A 17,969-nucleotide genomic window follows, 5' to 3' on the forward strand; every position below is an offset into this window, starting at 1 on the left:
AGTGAGATTTGAGATACATCAAGAAACTTCAAGGGCACATGTACTTGCTCTGAAACAGAAATACGGACTTGTCCACAGGTTGTACATGGTATATTATAGCTATTAAATTTGTAAGCTCACATAAGCTGTTGCTTGTTTTAACAGTTGTTTTTAAAAAACACTAATTTTAAAAATCCACAGCTCTTCTAGAATATCAGCTGTTCAGTAATTTAACTGTTTGGTTAAAACACCCGAGACAATCAGGGTGGGGTTTTTGCCATTCTATTTTTGCTTGGTTTTTGGATGGTGCTTCATTTTGTTTACATTTATCTACCTTGCATGAACTATTAGCCAGGATGCATGCATTCTGTGTTCTGATATTCACTGCTGCTGACAGACCCAGCTCAGTGTCATTCCAAATCATCTTCCTTAGTCCTCCATAATGCTGGATAGTGCATATGGTATTCTAAAGATACACTGTATAGAGAGATACTATTTATTAAAAAAAAATTTCTCTGTCAATCCACTGTCAGGCATAAGCATTGGTCTTTACTATCATTTTTTGTTTCATTGTGCCCGTGCATTTACTGAGACAGTTTCATTCATTTACTATAAACAATAAATAAAAACATGACACATAAAAGGAATAACTATTTTGTAGTACATTTTAACATAATGCCTAATTGCATTTTCAGATCATGGAACAGTATGAAAAACAAGAAAGGGGGAGTGAATGAAGGTTACATGAGAAAGCATATAAAACAGCAAATGTAACTAAATTAGTTGAGTATTAATTTTTTTTAAAATGTAAGTTTCCTTATTTGAAGCAATAGTCTATTAAGCCACTCTCCTCATAATGACATCTAAATTCCACCAAAGTTATCTTTTGGGAAAAAAAATAAAATTGTTTTTCAAACCTTAATATAGCTACAGGCATTTTTGAAATGCATATCTTCTGAAAAGACTGCTGATATTTACAAAGAAAAGAGTCTGAGAATTCAAAATTAATAAAGATCTCAGGAAATCAGCTTTTTATTTTGAAGGCACAGCATTAAGCTAAAAATGGTAAATGCAAAAAAACCTGGAAACAGGCATTAATAAAGTATAAAATGTGAGATGAAGCAGGTTAGAAAAGAGCTATCTGGGTTACTGTACCCCCTTCAGCTTCTGAGGTTAAAGAACTTCTTTACCTACTCAGAAGTGGGAGCAACTCATTCTTCATGCTTCGTTGGACGATTCTGAGATCAAATGTGCCACTAAACTTCCTCAAAATAAGGACATACAGTGTGCCTATCAGTGTCCTTCTGGAAGGAGATAAAGGGATATAATTTACTTGCACATGTTTAGCTATTTCCACAATTGATGGTTTGGACGATAAGAATCTTGGCTTAGTATCATTATCTTCTATACAAAGAACCTAATGAAACAATGAAAGAAGCAACTGGAGTTTTGCACTTGAAGGTAACATTTCTATTCCTGCTTCCCGCACTAGCTGGCTACCTTGCCACAGCTCAGTCACATCTCCTCTGTTTTTCATTTGTCCAGGCTGCTGTTTACTTCAGGGTGTGTTGTGAGGCACACTTGATAAATGCTGTATGACATTTGGAGATCCTTGTATACCCAGTGCTGCCAGAACTGCAAATACTGTGAAATGGATTTCATAAGTAGAAGATGACTGATGGCTAAATTGCTCTGATGATATCTGCTTAATTAGTAAGGAGTATATCCTCAGCCTAGACAGTGGTTGACAAGAAAAAAGGCCAAAAATATAATTTATGAATATTTAATATATGATAGTCTTCTGTACAGTATATCTTTAGAATGCTATATGTATAATTACTAAAAAAGACTATATTAGTGAGAAGAATCCATTTGTATTTACAACACTTCCAAGTGTTGTACAAGGCCTGATTCACTGTTACCAGTCAACTTCAGTGGTAACATCATCAAGATGCTAGATATTATTCTGCAGACAGTATTATTATGATTGCACTAGAAATAGCAGTAACTGCATGATTCAGTAATTTATTCTTTTTTTTTCATGTAAATTACATTAAACTTTTGCCATTATCCTAGTTTCATATAGAGATAATATAAGGTACTTATTTTGTAATAATAGTAGCTCCTTCATCATAAAGGAGGAAATTCTACACTGAGTGAAACCCAAAGCAGCATCTCCAAGTTCAAATGTTTTTGATGTGCTCTCCCATTCATCTTTTTGCTATATTCAGCTAGACATACCAGATAAGATGTTTAATACTGATAATTACGAAGGTAATTACTTTTTCTCATATAAATTTTCTCTCAATTTATGTGACATTAATACTTTTGGCTTCTTGAAATCAAATATAGCTGAAGAGAGGTGTAGTGTATTTGCTGGTGTCTTTTATTAGCCATACTGTAAGCAGTTACAGCAAGTTTTGGCAGTCAGACAATAAGCTGATAACTCTTCTGTCTTATTTAGATAAAGAATCTCAAGCACTTATCTCATTGCAGGAGAGGTTATTATTTCTATAGTACTTACATATCATGTCTCCTGCTTCATTAATTTGTTAATGAATTTTTGTTGCATGTGCATACATCAAATATTGTGTTCAGTAAAGATCCTCTGCACAACAGGATAAGTGAAAGGGAATCCTCCCCTTCTGGTATTATTCCTTTAATGTTAAGTTTTACTCAATACTCAAAAATAGAATACAAAATGTGAATATCTGTCTTACATCCCTAGTATAGTTTTCAGTTTCCTAGATTTGTAATTTTGCTTTTATTTATACCCATATGGCCTAGATAAGTAGTCGTACCGTATAGAACCTTATGAGAAGAGAGTGATTCTCACTAACCACCAAAGCACTTACCCTGTTTATCAGTCCCTGCTGGTTCTGGTGTCCAGCATTCTTTCTATAATAACTCCTGGGATCTGTGGCATTTTGGACAGAAATGCTGGTGTAAGAAACCCTCAGAGCTCATTAAATCCCTCTGTATTTCCATTTGTCAGCTTCTACGTCTGTGGTTTGTATTGTGATAACTGTTACTTGCTGATATGGGAGTCTGAGGCACATACTTATTTGGAATCTTTGATGCTGATCCTAAAACAGGTGAAACGATCACTTTGGCACAATACAAAACAATCAACACTGCTTTCGCCGTCGTAGGAGACCAGCAGAAATGTTTTGTGATTTTTCTACAGTATTTTTTATTCTGAAGTCTAACAACAGGGGCAGAAAATGCACAAACTGAGTGACCCAACGGCTGGAAGAGGTTCTTGAAGTCTCTTCTTTCAGTCTTCCTGCTTTCGTATCGTACACCATATTGCAGACATATGTAACTACAGTACTTGTTTTAAACAAGAAGAAGAAGAAAGAACATAACTATAAGCAGTTTGTTACAAGCTAAATGTAGTGTGAGTTGTTAGTCATAGTGATTATTCTTTAAATTACCAAACTCTCCTACTGAACGATGTAAATATGATGTAATCTATGCTTTCCCACATACCCATGTTACAGTACCGAGGCTGCAGAAGGCAGCACCTCTTTATGCATGAACTCTTCTAAGTCCACATGGGGATCATCAAGGTCTAAGCGAAGAAACTTTTCCACAACGGACCTGCATTTTTCCATCCGATCTCCTTTTGAAGGATGATCAATACATTTGATAGCTTTTCCGTTGCGAATCAGTTCTGACACTTCCACTCCTCTTTCAACAATTTTGGCTGGCATTCCTGCTAATGCGGCGATGTTGGCAGCGTGACTAACTGTGGACACGCCCTCTTTGATCTGATAGAAAAATATCAACTCATCTCCATCTTGGTGGGTCTCCATGGTCAGATACTCCAGCAGAGGTGTATCAGGCAGGAGTTCTAGCTGCATTAAACTGTGAAAATTAGTGGAGACAAAGACCTGCGGACACTGTGTTCCTTGCCTGATCCAGTACCTCAGGACAGCAGCCAGAAGGGACAGGCCATCCAGTGTGTTGGTCCCTTTACCAAACTCATCAATAAGTACCAAGGACCTCTCTGTGGCATTGTTTACTGCCTTGGCAACCTGGTTAAGATCAATCATGAAAGTGGAGAGCCCTACAGAAACTGATTCCCTACTGTGGATTCTCGTGTAAATCCCATCAATTACTCCAATCTCTGCCTCTGCTGCAGGGACATAACTGCCAATTAGAGCCATGAATACTATAAGACCGACTTGCTTTAAGTAGATGCTCTTTCCAGATGAGTTGGGCCCAGTGATGATCTTTATTCGTCTGGTAGCCTCACCACTGTTTACAGGATTGGCCACAAAAGTCTTTGCACATAGTTCCACGAGCGGATGTCTTCCATCCTTGATGTGGAAGCCATGGCGGTGAGTAAAGCGTGGCCGGCAGTAAGCATTCTCACGGGCCATCACTGCCAAAGCTAGTAGCACATCTAGGTGTGCAGTATACTCAATCACACTGTTAAGCACTTCAGACTTCTCCAAGATCTTTGTCTGCAGCTGGTGCATAATAAGTGTTTCCTGGTCTCTGATCTCACAATGCAAGTCACCCAGCAGGCTGTCCAGCTCCTTAGTCCTAGCACTTCTGTAATGCAGTTTATCCTCTGACAAGAACATGAAGTCCAAGCCTTCGATTTCAAAGTCACTCTTATCCACCATAGTTGGTAGCCGTGGAATAGAGAGAAGGAACCCAATCAAAGGAATGTAGATCACACAGCAGGAGGGAATATGATTGTCCAAGGTCTCCAATTCTTTTCGTGCCACTTCCGTAAGGAAGTCTGATAGTCCCATCAGCTTTCGTTTCTTCTCATCAATGGTGGGGTCCACATTGGGTCGAACAGTGAAGCGGTTCTCTGAGATGCTGCCTTCAAAGTCCACCACTTTGCTGATTAGACTAGCAATGTAGTGCAGATCATCAGTGAAGACATGCGAAATAGTCTGAAAGAGTTCAATAGTGTTGGGCAGAGAACGACATGTGTCTCTAAGGCACACTGCACTGTACACTGTCTTATACAGTGCTTGCCAGTCACTAACTTTTGTGTGGGAAAGAGTCATTCTTTTTAGAATAAGGGGCACATTTTTAATATTCTTGAGGCAACCTTGAAGAGTGAGGACTGTTTCATGGTTCTGAGCCAGCAGGAAGAAATGGATAACATCTAGCCGTTTGTTCAGCTCTGTCAAGTTCCGAGTAGGGCGTGTGAGCCACAGCCTGAGCAGTTTTTCTCCCCATTTGCACCTGCAACGGTTTAAAATTCCATATAAACTGAATCCTTCCTTTAATCCACTGGACAGCTTGTACACAGAAGGATGGATATCACTTTTAAATATCTGCAGGACACAGTAAGCATCTTGGTCCATATTCACAATATCTGACAGCACAAACTTTTTAAAGGCCAAAATAGGAACTGCAATAGTGCTTTCTTCGAGCTCAACTCCAACCCTTCTCCTGTCTAGAAACTTAAGGAGTCCCCCTAGGGCTCGTATCATGAGTGGGCTCTCAAAAGGGATGATTGAGGACAAGTAGAGAATTTTCTCTGTTGCAGTCATATGAGATGGGATAAATGGAAATTGCCTAGATAGGATCCGTTGCTTGCTGACTTCTAGGCCAAAATCTATGTTAGGAAAAAGGACAATTTCTGGTTTTCCTATATCTTTATCACCAGCAGTAGCTGTTAAGTTGGTCAGGAATTTGGCAATATTCTGGTCCTGTTTTGCACTGGTCACTATACATTGAGGATTAACTTCCCCAATCACTTTTTGCAGTAGCTTGAGGTCTTCATTATCAGGTATGTCAGGCATGAAGTAGACTGAGCAATCTTCTGTATCATAATAAGTAATTGCAAGCTGCCCTGCATACCACAAAACAGACATGTGTGTCTCAGAGCACTCTTGGTCCTCTTGCTCAGGCCCAAGCGGTACTGGCAAGGCACAACTCATGGCTGACGTGGCACTCATTCTGTGGGAGAAAGATATTTTTATTCACAACTCATCCAAAAAGTCCTGAGAAGTAACTGTAATTGATAACCGCAGGTTAACATTCACTCTTCCAACCCTGGAGAAACTAACATGCTGCCAGGAATTAAAGATGTGTTACCTGTTCAAGTGAAAAGATGCAGCCACTAACTACAGCCGCCATCTTGCTTCCAAGCGAGGTGTAACTGAGCTAACTACCAGCAATGTTGGAATAGTTTTACAGTTTTTCTTTGTATCCTTTATTTTAGCTAGTATACATATATGCCCAAATACCCTTAAAGACAGTAATATATATGCACATGTGTATACATGTACAAAATCATCCTCCCTCAGAGGTACAGGACACCCATGAGCACTGACTACAGCTCCTCACAACAATGCAGCTACATAAACTGGTCATCATTTCAGGGGTATTTATGCAGCACCATCACATAGTGCCAGTTTCTATACAAGTACACAACATGCTCCTGCAGGGATCGACCATACCAGTTTCCCCTACTGAGTCCACAGTCGCTGTCAGCAACCCACTTCTAACTCTCTCCCACTTCTTCCCCCCTCTACTCACCCTGCTTGCCACAGACGGGCTGCTCGTCACGGCTGCTGCGTCTCCTTACAGTCTGAAAGTTTTATCTTGACCCCCTCTCCGTGCAGGTGCTTCGCGCTCCAGCCCTCAGGCCTCCCCGCCGCTGCTCCTGTCAGGAAGGCGCCGCGCTGTGGCGCTGCATCCCTCCTCCGCAGACAGGCCGCGGCAGCCATCCCGCCCCGCCCCGCCCCTGCCGCGCCGCCCTTAACCGCCCGGCGCCCCCGGGGGCCCACAAAAGCCCTCGTACGGCAGCAAGTCCTGGGCGTTGTGCGGGGAATGGACCCTCAACCTCCCTTGCGGCCTCCCGGCTGAATGGCAGCACAACTCTCCGCCTCCTCGGAGCGCCTGAGAGGGAGGAAGAGGAGGCGGTGGGAAGAAGCCCCCTGAGCAGCCCAGCCCGCTGTCCGGCATGGGATGCCAAGCATCCACTCCCACATAGCATCTCCATGACCTCTGCACCACCTGCCCGTGCTCCCACGGCACCTGTGGCTGTCCCTGTCCGCTGCAAAGCTCCCCACTGCTCGCTTCTTTCACCCATTTCAGCATCTGCGGTTCACTTAACCAGCTACTTTGAGCAACTGTAAATGAATCTTCATATGCAGCCCTCTCCTTAAATGAGCTGGATATGTGGTACTGGGAGCTGGCCATTTTGGCCGTAGGGTCTGGTGCATGGAAGCTGAAGCTGCTTGCAGGAGGGTGTTGGACCCCTCGCTTTGCAGCTGTGGGAAGGCCTGTCACCACTTGAGCCTTCCTGCCCCTGGGGCAAACGCTGCCTGGCCACCTGCTGACGGCAGCCACGATCACTCTGTGCAGCTGGAGGGTTTAACTGCAGGCTGGGGACAGCAGGCTGCACCTTCCCTGCCTGCATATAGGGGCACAGAGAGAGAGTTAACAGACATGACAGGGCTACCAAATGCTGTCTCCTTGGTGCCCTGCCAGTCTTACAAGAGCTCCACATGCAACACCTCTCCAGGCCCACCTTACACGTTAGCCATGTCCCTTTATAGGCATCCATTCACTACCGTGCTTCCTCAAGAAGCAGATGTCTCCCTTTCCAGCACCAAACTCTTCAAAGTGGCCTCTCAAGTACTCTGTTTCTCATCCTCCCCCAATTATAGCATAGCTTTATATTCAGCATCTATAACTTTCCCATCTGGTAACAACTGCTGTCTTTCATCTCTATTGCCCCAGACCCTTTCAATTAAGAAATGAACCATGACCTTCCCATGCACCTGCATTGTTTCATCCTTTCACATCTCATTACAAACAGTGCTCCAGAAATTGCTCCAAGTCACTAAAAATATCTTGGTTTTCCCATGGCTGTTTTTCCAAATATCTTTCAGTAGTGCATCACAAGCATAACTCAATTCCTGAACATTCATAATTTGATTCACGCCTTACCAATCTGTTTTTGACAAGCAAAATCCCAACCTCTTGTAAATGCTATATTTTTTATTAGAGTGTCAAGTGGTGCTTTTAATCTTTTCCTCATTTTGCTCCACAAGTACTCAAGGCTTCACATTTTCACAAGTGTTCTCCTGACTGAAAAGGTCTTTTTTTGGTACTGACTGATGTCAAAATGTATTTCCAAGAACTGTCAGCCAAAAAGCAAAGAATGATGATTTAATTTCAAAATAACCTTAGTACATAAGGACTAATCTATCCATAGAATATCACATTTTAAATAATGATAGTGAGGATGGAGTAAATGTAGACTTCCACGGAGATTGTGTACCCAAAATGAAAAACAAAAAGCATCTACCACTAAATGTCATCGTTTCAGAGCTTAAGAAAATGGAAAGACATTTCTGACCTTCACTAAATTAGACTTCAGGGGACCAAAAGTCTAATTTAGTAAAGGGGACCAAAAATCTCTAAATTAGACTTTAGAGACACAAATGTGCAGGTACTTAGTTGAGCAAAGTGCTTCTGAAGTCAATAATTTTGTACCTAAGTAAAAGCTCAGTAGACATACTGACACAGCCCATCTTGCACATGACTAATTGTAAATAGAGGATCATAAGAAATGCTCAGAGGAACGGATATAGTGTAAAGGTGTGAGGGAGGAGACAGCGTCTGTTCCCTTTAGGGTGGCTGATGAGCGACCTTTTCAGTGCAGAAGGGATAATAAGAAAAGGAGAAGGCCCTGAACAACACATGCAGAGACACAAACCTGACCAGCATATGGTAAGGGAGGCAATAGCAAGAGCCAAAGCTGGTCAGCCACACAGACTGTGGAGCATGGGGATGTTAATTTCAGTGGGACTGTCTGGTTGAGGACCTTGTCAAATGGAAGAGGAAGGAGAAGGGGGAAGCCATAAACAAAATATACAGAGACACAAACATGTCAAACATTACACACAAAACCAAGAAACAAAGCCAGTTGGTCACCCTAATTGATGGGCTGTCAAGAAACCGCAAGCAAACTGGGACTTTGCAGCTGTTGGGGATGTAAAGCTGAGGGTCCAGGTGGTTGGGGGGGTTGGTGGGACTGTGCAAATGGGTAGGGGCTGTGCAGGGCAAGGGGATCAGGGAGGAGCACAGGAGGAGTGGACAGAAAGGCATGTAAACGGGGCAGTTGTGTGTAAAACAGGGCTGGCAGGCACGCTTGTCTGACAGAGCTGGTGTCCTGGGTGCTGGGCGCTGGCTGCTGGGGGCAAATGTCTGTATTGTCCTCAAACTGGGTGTGTGAGGGGTGCGGGTGTTCACTACCAAACCTCAGGCTGGACCAGCCAGTATGTGGGGGACCCATGGGGTGCATAAGGGGGCCTGGGATCTGGGCAGTGGTGCCGGGTGGGCAGAGGGGCCGTGACAGTGCTTGGGGGATGCACAAACGCGCATGTGCTTCTGAACCTGGAGAGCATTGTGTGCCTGCAGTAGTGAGCTTCTGTCTCTGCCAGGGGCTATCTGCGCTTGTGGCTCCTGTGAGCCCTGTATATGGGTGCTGTTGAAGGCAGCCTGTGTAACCAGCCGTGTCCATGTCCTCTGAGCATGTGTGCGTGTCTCTGGGACGTGAAAGCAGCAGGTACATCCACCAGAGACCCTGGGGCATGGGGCGGGGCGCCAGCAGCCGGGGAGCAAGGAGCCCTGGGCTGGAGCTGCTGGAGGCAGTGGTCGCTCCTAACACCCCTTAGCATATAGTAACGATTTTTAAAAAGCAAACAGTGTTATTTCAAGGTAGATTGAAAGAGAAAATACTGGATTTCTACAGACATCATCTATTTTTATTGAAAATATGATGGAATGAGGAGCCCTGAACTCTTACAATGACTACTGAAATGAGGTTTCTGAAAACAACCTAACAGAATATTTATTATGTTCCACTTTGTATATGCAAAACTACATAATGATATTGATATTATAAATCACTGTAAGTGTTTAGATTTACTGAGATAAAAAGTCTAGCACTATTTAAATACAACCACATTTTCCTGTTTGGTGATTTTAAAGACCCAGAAAACTGCCCTTGACAAACATTTGAGATTTTTCCTTGTAGTAGCATGCCCAGTGATGACAGCAAGAATAATTTCCAGTTACATGTTCCGTGAAGACTTTTGCAAACCACTGGAAGTTAAAGCAGTTGTAGTATTGTGCACGTCAGTTTGTTTCCTACAGGACTGAAGAGGGAGGAGTAGAAAGGAGGTGTAATGACACTATTTCCCTGTTTAAGTTCTGCAGCAGACACTGTTTAACTATAACGGAAGATTTGGCACATTATTGTTTCAGTATTCTTTTTGCACCTTGAAGTAGTTTTCCATGCTAACTATACCTCTGATTAAAATGAAAACTATAGCAATTAAATATGAAAATTCAGTCTTCTAGTAGAATGCCTAATTTAATTTTTATGTTGCTATTTAAAGGTGAAAAAAATTGACTCAAGCCTGTATGAAGATTTTAAAAGCCATTATTTTGGAGATGAAATCCTGCACCGCCTAGATCTTTGCTCCATGTTGAAAAAAAAGCAACCGAATGGTTACTACTACTGTGAGTCGTCTATTGTTTTTGGTAAGTACATCTTCATTTTCCTCTTATATCTGTTGTGTCTGTAAGTTATATGCCTGAAAAGCCATTTCTTCTCTGGAGTGTATATTAGGCAATTCTTGTAATAATATCCACAGAGTCTGACAGGAGTCTGTCCTTCAGTCCTGGCTTTCCAGGAACACTAATGCAGTATGTCTTGCTGACATCTAAAGTTTATGTTCAACTATCTATCCCCAGAATCCAGTTCCATTCCTCATCCTAAAATGAGTGTTTAAGATAAGTGACATGTATCACTCTCCGGAGCTGCTCATCTCTCTGTTGACTATAAAAACAGCCTGTGTGACTAAGTTAAATTGGATGTGGTAATTATAGATGATTAATGCCAACTGAATCTGGTTTGGCAGAGATGTGACCTTACTTGTACTATGTTCATATACAGAAAGAATTTCAGTGGTACAACAGATTTCATATTAAGTATTCAGAATACCATCAAGACTTTAAACATTGTATAGACACCTTGCCTAGATCATTACAATGCTAGAAATCACAGTCGTGTCCTCCTGCTTTATATGAACAGAAGCTTCACATCCCTGTGATTAATATTCTAGGCTTGTCTTTTCATTTCTGCCACAAGTCATGTATAGCTGGAACTTGAGGTGATACGCATGGAAGGTCTATGGACTGAGAGACAATGGGATAATGGCTTGTGCAATAAACCTCTCTGTGACGGTTAGTTCCCAGTAGCTGATAGTGGATCTTGGGGCTTCTGTTAGTCAGATTAAGAACATGAGTTAAAACACACTAAGTGGAATAACTAGACAATGTTGAGGATTTTTTCTTAAATGCTGTCACTCCTTTAAATCTATTGTGTGATGTGTTGGGAATATCTTTAAAAATACCATTCCTGCACCTGCAGATCTTTAAGAAATCAGATGACGTGGGAAGACAGTCAAGTAGTAATACAGCAAAATACAAAGTTTTTTATATTAATTGGGGTTTTTTCCATCTATCTTAATTAGGCTGATTCTTTATATACGTCACATTAGAGATGAGTCTCAAAAGATAGGTTTTTAGCAGGGAGCAGGACATGGTCTTCGGAGATCAGTTTGTATTTTTCTCCTTTGTACTGGTACAGCTTGTTTTTTTGTTTTGGGGATTTTTTTTTTATTTTTTTTTTCTGCTGCAGTCATGTCAAAGGTTGAATGTAGTGGTGTTGGAAGACATGGGATACTAAAATTCATACCAAAAGTTCACGCGAAATCTTAACTTTGTCTTTTTTTCTTTAGAAGTAGAAATTTAGAAATAGAGCAAAACTCTATTTGGCGTATTGTCAATGAGCAATAGTTCCATCTCAACAAGAATATGGATGGTCTTATTAAACCTTAGTAGAACAAAGTCTTTACTTTGACCTACTTAAGGAAAAGAGAACATCTGTTCTTGCATGGATCATCTAATAACAGGAAAGAAATATGAAAAATCTTTTACAAGGACCCTCAACAATAAAATGCTTAATTAAAGTCTATGATAAATTTGTTGTCATATACTTTGCAACATTTTCCAGATTTCTGGTAATAAGCAGAAATATAAAAAAAAGAAAATGACCAGAAATCATTCCAACAAGCAAATTATTCAGTGGATCTAGTGTTTCCTACTCCAAAGCATACCACTCCTTAGTAGTGAAAATATTCATGACCAATGAATGATCATATCCTCGAAAGAAAGAACAAAACATGCAACATCAGGGAAATCTTCCAAGACTGTTGCCATCTCAACTAGCTGAATAGAAACATCTTCACTGGAATCTTTTCTCATGTGGATAGTTTTCACTGGAATCTCTTCTCATGTGGACAGTTTTAAAGGAAAGCCCTGTCTTCACCCTTAAGTAATAAGGAATCTCAAAAAGATGAAAACTTCTATTTGTTGTGGAGATACATCCTCAAGGCCTAAGCAATCTCAAAAATATGAAACTTCTGTTTGTTGTGAAGATACCTTGTTAAGGACTAAAAAATCTCAAGAAGGTGAAGACTTTATGAAGGTGCCATGTCGACCCACAAATTCTGCAAAACCTTTAAAAGTATGATGAGCATAAAATAAAATAAAAACTTCTGATCCAGGCACGTCTTCTAGTTGAGCTAATTTTAATGGAAAGATCCAACTTTCAAAGGCTTATAATTGATAGAAATACATGTGAATAGTGTATTTTACTCCATTTTTCCTAAGTGCATATTGTTTTTTTCATCATCATAAAAACCATACCTGGTTAACTGGCAGGTTAAACGTGGTTATACCTGGTGCCTGCTTTTCAAGGTCTGGATTGTTTCACTCTTAATGCTATCAAAACTGACACTATGTTGGAGACAAAGGGTGTTCATGAACAGCTAGTACTACTTTTAAATTCCTTTTGTTAAAAGTTAGTGCTGGTTCCCGGACTCTGTGTAGGGCTTTGCTGACAACTTGGTTTCTGCCTTGTGGTACCTTGTTTCCCTGTGCTGCTGCCTTGCAGATGGCAGTGCTCACTGGTCTTGAGGACCGTTTTGAGGACTTACGATTAAATACTTAAACAATACTTTAAGCATGTCAGGTGCTTTGCAAATGCTAAATATTACTTCTTGTGAATGTTTTTTGTTTGCACTTAGGGCCACCTTAGCTTAGGTAGACTGTTACAAAACAAATCAAAAGCAGTACAGAGAAAAAAAAAGTGTAGGATGTCCGTTTAAATTAGTGACAACACTATTGTAAAATCCAGACCAGTCAAAATTAAAGAAGTGAGATATATCTATACATACATATCTATCTATCTATCTCAATAAATTATCATATTTATTACCTTGTGTTATGCATGTATCAGTTATGTTTACATCTGTGTATATAATTACATATCTAATGTCTTCCGTACATGTTTGTACATTCAAATATGTATTTATGTGCATCCAAATGCTTAGAGAAAGAGAAATTATGAGATTATTTAACACGGTATAAAATTTTTCATTTGGGTGAAATTGAGGCTCCACTATTCACAAATATACTTAATAATATTTTGGAATATGTATCTGATTAAGAAATTCAGTAAACAACTCGTTACAAATAATAGCTGTTTCGTAGTATATTTGGTAGATATTGACAATGTTTTTTCAAAACATTTGTTTAAATCTCTCTTTTTGAACTTGTCTTGTTACTGACATGTCAGAATGCTAAAATAAGACAGTCAGTCTTTCAGCTGTCTTTTGAATATGAGTCCCATTAAATGGTTTATAACAGCAGTCAATCAGCTGGTTGTCAGAGCAAGAATAAGATGCTTGTTTAGCTTTAACTCAATCCTGGTGTGACAATGCGTAAAGAATTTGTGGAGGTGTTATTTTCACAGTCCGAACAGAGTTCTCCTCTAAATTATTTTTACATGAGTACTGCATCTGGCTTTCTCTAGCCGTATTATTTGAAAGGATGTTCTTCACTGAAGACACATTAAGAAAATGTAGTATTATTCCCACTTTTCTCAGTCCTATATGGACATAGATGCATCTTGCCCAAATACATGCAGTTAATTTTTTTCTGGTTTTGTACATGTTAATATGTATTTATCTAAAGCCAATAGGAGAAGGAAAACAGCTATGTTGGAACACAGTTTAAATGACTTAATTTTTAATTTCAGAGAACAAGAAACTATATTTTAATGAATTTTGAAAAACTAATTTTAAAATGTTTTAAAATGTGATTTGAATAGAGTTTTTAGGAACTATAGGTATCTAGGACATTAGAATAAACACAGGAGGGACTTAATACATCAGAACATACTATTAATACATCAGAAATAGTGGAATTGGAAAATTACTTAATATAGACAAAACGCTGTATCCAGCTCTAGTTCTTTTTACATGTGCATGTAATCAACCAGTTACCTTCTTTCCTTGAAATGCACAGAAAATACAAAACCACTATTTACTTTTTGATACCTAGAGTTTGGGTCAGACTTGAGTGTGGTATTCTTCTAATAAGACCAAAAGATCTAAAAAGGGATCAGAACTAATGTTAGAAACAGAAATCCATACACAACAAAGAATTGCATACTGCCATGGCTAATAAGCACCACAACACGTATCAGCTTGGTAGCTGCACATTTTAAAAGCATGTTTAGAAATATGGGAAGCATAAAAGCTTGATATGAATAAAGGCAGAGGTGAAACACCTGCTGAGCTGCAGCAATATGCACAGCAGGTAAACAGGCTTTGACAATATGTTACAGAGCAGCATCCACTATCTTCAGCAGAGCCTACAGACATCTGCACCAGAAGATTTCTCTGCATCTGCATGCCAGCCCCAGAGGATATGTATTCAGGAGTTAAAATTTGACATGACAGTGACAGTAATGTTGAAGCATCATCCTCAAAGTAGAGCACAGTTTATTCTTTAAAGCAAACAGAACAGCAAGCCAACAAAATGTCCTTCTTCAGACCACCCACCTCATGGCAGCTGTTTTATGTCACCCCAATCCCCAAGCAGACTAATGTATGCTGGAAGGAGTTGAGCTTCTCAATATATACTCCTTTATCTGAATGACTGGTCAGTTCTTTATGTCATGGTGAAGACATTCAATAGATCCTCTGACCATCAAAGGGAGCATTATGTAAATCTTATGTTAAATATGCCTTTAGCATTAAGTATCTCAAATATTTTCAAGATCTATTAATGAAATTTTTTGTAGACTTGTTTCAAAGAGAATTTGTTTATAGTAAGATAATGTAAAATGAGATTATATACACATTACAGGAAGTTACCACATGCCAAGCTATACTCAGCCTGTAAACTGTGATAAGGTTGTCCTGAGTGGCTAGTGAGGAGAAGTTTATATATCACACTTCCCCTGTGCTGTCTCTGAGGTACAAAAAAATTCAAGAAATGTGTTCTTTGGTGGAAACCACCCATCAGGTTACTCTTACTTTCTGCACAGCCAGAACTTATATATCTGGAATGCATGCCAAGTTGGAGGTTAAAGTGCTATTACAGTTCTCCTTAACCCTTGAAATCTAGCAATAGCAATATGGAAGTTGAAATATCAGACTACAACCATCTATTTTATCTGGATAAAAGCACAATAATATGGTAAAAGGTAATGCTCCTTGCTGCTCAAATAATACCTCAAACAAATGCCTTTGTAAGTAGCAGAACATTAGTGGGTCGATTTACATTTCGGTGGAACTATGTACAAGTTCAGTGTCCAGTCTGACCTTGTCACCAAGGTACCTTCTGCAGTCCCTTTGAAATGGGAGACACCTGCAGAAAGTTTTTCATCCCATTCTAAAATGTGTGAGACAGGCAAGATCAAACGGTGTCTAAGATAGTGTCCTGGTTTCAGCTGAGAGGGTTCATTTTCTTCACAGTAGCTAGCACGGGGCTATGCTTTGGATTTGTGCTGGAAACAGTGTTGATAATAGAGAGATGTGTTTGTTCTATGGACCTGTTGTTGTTGAGCAGTGCTCACACAGAGCCAAGGCCTTTTCTGCCTCTCGCACCGCCTTGCCAGTGGGACGGCTGGGGGTGCACAAGGAGTTGGGGGGACACACAGATGGGACAGGTGACCCAAACTAGCCAAAGGGGGTATTCCATACCACGTGATGTCATGATCAGTATAAAAGGGGGGCTAGTTGGGGAGGGGCAGCAGCAGCTCCAGGACACGTGGCTCGGGGACGGTCTGGTTTCAGGACAGGTCTGAGCGTGCGGTCTGAGTTGTACGGTCCTTGGGTGAGAAACTGCATTGGGTATCACCAGTTTTGTATACTCTGTTAAGTACTGTTTTGTTTTGTTTTTTTCCCCTTCTCCCCTCTCCCTTTGCTATCCCAGTAAATCGTCCTTACACCAACCCACCAGGTCTTGCCTTTTCCTTCCCATTCTCCTCTCCATCCTGCCGGGGGGGGGGGGGGGGGGGGTGGGGGGGTGGGGTGGGGTGGGGTGGGGGGGGTGTGAGGAAGGAGGAGGGGGGAGTGAGCAAGGAGTGGCTGCGTGGTGCTCAGCTGCTGGTTGGGGCTAAACCATGACAGATAGGCAAGATATGAGTCTAAGATACACTGTTTCAACAGTTGTCAATATTTGTTAATTAGTTTGCTTGTTAATTTTTTTTATATATATATGTGTGAAGATACAAATTTTCAAATAAATGACAAAAAGATGCATTATATTTGCAAGCTTCATGTTTCTGAGGGAAATCAATAACATTATGAATGGAACACATTACAAACAAAATTTATTCTTGCAGATTGCTGCTGTTAGGCTATTTGAATAATTTCAGTAACTTTTTAGTTACTTAAACTCTAATAACCTTGAGTTAGGTTTTAGTGGCGCAGTTTAGGCTTCCATATTACCTTTTATGATGTTAGCCTAGGCAGCTGCTCAACACCCATGTCTCAAACAAAGAGCAAGGTGCTCCTGGTGGTATCTTGTATAAGAGTTCACCAGACTGAAGATAAGTTTGTCAGCAATACGTTTGGGGGATACCCACAAAGAAGACAGAATCAGAAGAAAGAAGAACCGAAGAAAAGACTCATCTGTACCTGAAACAGAAAATAGATATGATAATGTGACTTTATGAACTCAAAATAATACTGAGAAGAAATAAAAGACTGAAACTAAGAGTTGGATAGATTGTCAACATCCCTCGGTTTGATTTTTTTAAAAAAAATGCACTTACAGTGTCAAGCAAAAAATACAGTAATATTTCACCTTCATCATCAAGGAAGAAGAGGGTTCAAAGACAGTCTGCAAAATGAATTTTGCCCGGTTTGTTTGAAATCTTTTTTTAGGGGCACTGGCTTAAATGAATAGACTGGCATTTGTCTCCTTCAGATATTTTCCTGCTTCTCTGTCTACAGATGGTTTGACCTCAATGTGATTGATTTTGTGCGTACAGCAATTAAACATTTTCTCACATTGGAAACAGCAATGGTAACCAAGTATATGCTGTTTTAATTGTCCAGATTCTACATCCTGCAAAATTACACATATCGTGTGTTGATTTCTTTTACTCTATATCGTGTGTTGATTTCTTTTACTCTCTTTCTTATTTGCATGACAGTGAATCACTTCTTCTAAATTAATTAATCATTCATTGATTTTATCTGTTATCTGTCCTTTCTTCTTTTTCTATAATTACAAAATACCCCTAGGTCTGTTTCTTTCACTTAATTTTTCTTTCCTTGATAATCTGTTTGTAGGCTAGCTTCTACTTTCTCTATTCTCTTAGGTTGTGACTATCTGCTCTTGAGTTTCTTGCATATCTATGGCACTCTTCCTAAATTTTAATTAATAATATGGCAGTCATACTGCTTTTGGATAAAAATGTCTTGGGCAGCTTCCGTGGTGCTATTTCTTAGCATTTAAAATTAGTAATTAATTCACTGTTTATGTTGAGTATATCCACAGCTGCTGTAATTTTGTGCATGCAGTATGCTTAATAACTCTTTGCCTACATAAAAAGCAACAGACAT

At 40.1% G+C, this 17,969-nt stretch overlaps 2 protein-coding genes across 8 annotated transcripts in view; one reads left to right on the forward strand and one right to left on the reverse strand.

Annotated features, from left to right (window-relative positions):
* Positions 1-17,969, forward strand: part of AKAP7 (A-kinase anchoring protein 7) — a 95,812-nt gene that overhangs the window by 28,603 nt on the left and 49,240 nt on the right. For 6 of the 7 annotated variants that reach the window (XR_012834535.1, XR_012834534.1, XR_012834533.1 and 3 more), the window contains exon 7: positions 10,374-10,518. Coding sequence is in view for 4 of the 7 variants with exons in the window: in XM_075748094.1 (XP_075604209.1) it covers positions 10,374-10,518 (145 nt within the window). In the remaining 3 variants the exon portion in view is untranslated. Of the gene's footprint in view, positions 1-10,373; positions 10,519-11,102; positions 11,302-17,969 lie in introns of those variants that run through there. The other variant, XM_075748096.1, reaches the window with a different exon arrangement.
* On the reverse strand, positions 3,477-5,912 carry MSH5 (mutS homolog 5). Its single transcript, XM_010305262.2, has one exon. It carries the CDS (start codon positions 5,910-5,912, stop codon positions 3,477-3,479), a length of 2,436 nt encoding a protein of 811 aa, XP_010303564.2.

The sequence above is a fragment of the Balearica regulorum genome, chromosome 3, assembly GCF_011004875.1.
Source record: "Balearica regulorum gibbericeps isolate bBalReg1 chromosome 3, bBalReg1.pri, whole genome shotgun sequence".
Taxonomy (NCBI): Eukaryota; Metazoa; Chordata; class Aves; order Gruiformes; family Gruidae; genus Balearica; species Balearica regulorum.